This window comes from Otolemur garnettii, unplaced genomic scaffold, assembly GCF_000181295.1.
Source record: "Otolemur garnettii isolate 467f Iridium unplaced genomic scaffold, OtoGar3 scaffold00002, whole genome shotgun sequence".
Classification (NCBI taxonomy): Eukaryota; Metazoa; Chordata; class Mammalia; order Primates; family Galagidae; genus Otolemur; species Otolemur garnettii.
In genome coordinates, this window is record NW_003852397.1 from 26,810,660 (window position 1) to 26,812,334 (window position 1,675).

The 1,675-nt window shown below is 49.1% G+C and overlaps 1 protein-coding gene across 1 annotated transcript; it reads right to left on the reverse strand.

Annotated features, from left to right (window-relative positions):
• Window positions 1–336: 336 nt before the first annotated feature.
• On the reverse strand, window positions 337–1,473 carry TAAR5 (trace amine associated receptor 5). The gene has a single exon (XM_003781680.2). It carries the CDS (start codon window positions 1,421–1,423, stop codon window positions 410–412), a length of 1,014 nt encoding a protein of 337 aa, XP_003781728.1. The 5' UTR covers window positions 1,424–1,473; the 3' UTR covers window positions 337–409.
• Window positions 1,474–1,675: the final 202 nt, after the last annotated feature.

A 1,675-nucleotide genomic window follows, 5' to 3' on the forward strand; every position in this document is an offset into this window, starting at 1 on the left:
CTAGATGAGGAAACTCTGCTGCATCAGGAGGAGGATGGTTCAAAGACTGCTCAAGTCCAACCTGACCACTGCCAGGTGGCAGAACCACAGTAAGAACTTAGAAATTGATGCCCTTTTCCATCCACCCCAGCTCTTAGTTGTTTCAAAGATGCCACAAATCAGGAGCCAAATATTTGCAGTGGCTTATCCAGTGGATATTAAGATGACCCTTGTCCTACATTTAACTATCAAAACACTGAATGAGAGATGTGCTCTCCTTCCAAATGGGGAAGATTATTTCTCTCCTCCACTTAAGCCAAGCTGCCTTGGAAGCATGCTGACAAAGTCATGACACCATATAGCCCATGTTCACAACACCCCTGGTCCTTCCTATGAGGCCCTCCCCCTACCTTGGACTTAGCAGAGGGAATCATTCTTGGTACAAATCAATAGTGCGTGTCTGTGGCGAGAAGACCGCTTGACTTAGGATGAGTTTCAGTGCTTTCCTGAACCACCGGTAGGAAAAGACATAGATGATAGGATTGCAGGCTGAGTTGAAGTAAGCAAACCAGATAAAAATGTCAAAGACCAGTGGTGGTGTGACAAAGCTAAGGAGGCTATCAACCATCGTGTCTATGGTGAACGGCAGCCAGCACAAGAGGTAAATGCCCACAGCAATGCCCAGCGTCTTGGCAGCTTTTCTCTCACGCTTGGCAGCCCCAGCCAAGCTTTTGCTCATCGTGCTGATCTGCTGAGCCTGCCTGGTAGCAACCACAAATATCTTCACATACAAACTCATCATGATGAGGCAGGGGAAAAAGAACACAGGGAAGTTTAACCAGCCCCAAAACTTATTGAACAGTAGCTGGCAACTGCCCACACAAGGCATCTCTTCCAGCCACTGGCTGAGGCCTGTCTCTAACACATCCGTGTAGAGGAAGAAGGCAGTGTAAGTCGCAGGTACTCCCCAGCCTGCCAGGATGTACCTGAGGGCCACCTTGACTGTGAACTTGGAGGGATAGAGCAGGGGGTCACAGATGGCGCAGTGGCGGTCAATGGAAATGAAACAAAGATGGAAGATGGAGGTGAGGCAGAAGAGGGTGTCCAGGTAGGTGTGCAGGCGGCAGAGAAGGTCCCCGAAGAACCAGCAGCTCTCCACTGAGCGAATGGTGCTGAAGGGCAGCACCAGCAGACCCAGAAACAAGTCAGCCAGAGCCAAGGAAAGCAGCAAGAAGTTGGTGGGAGTGTGAAGCGCTTTGAAGTAGGACACAGCAAACACCACAAACAAATTCCCTAGCACTGTAGTCAGCATGCCTGCCGCACAGGCCAGGTAGATGACCAACTGGATGCCCAGAGGATGGACTGTCCTGGGGCAAGACCCATTCACCTGGTAGCAGAAAGCTGCAGGGTGATCTTCAGCACCTTGGATGAGGACAGAGCTCATTTATAGTTTCTCTTCTTCCTCTCTCTCTCTGGGAACTGGCCGCTTTCTCCACTGGAAAAAAATTGCTTCTTCTGCTAAATAATAAGAGAAAGAAACCAAGAGGAGGAAACTAAAGGACAATTTGGAATCTGTTACAATTTCCCTGGGTACTGAATCAAATATGCCCTGAAAATCAATTGCAGCGTGGGATTCAAGATGTCATGAGTTAATCTGCTAGCCGCGGTTTACATGACTGGGCACTTTCAAACCAGT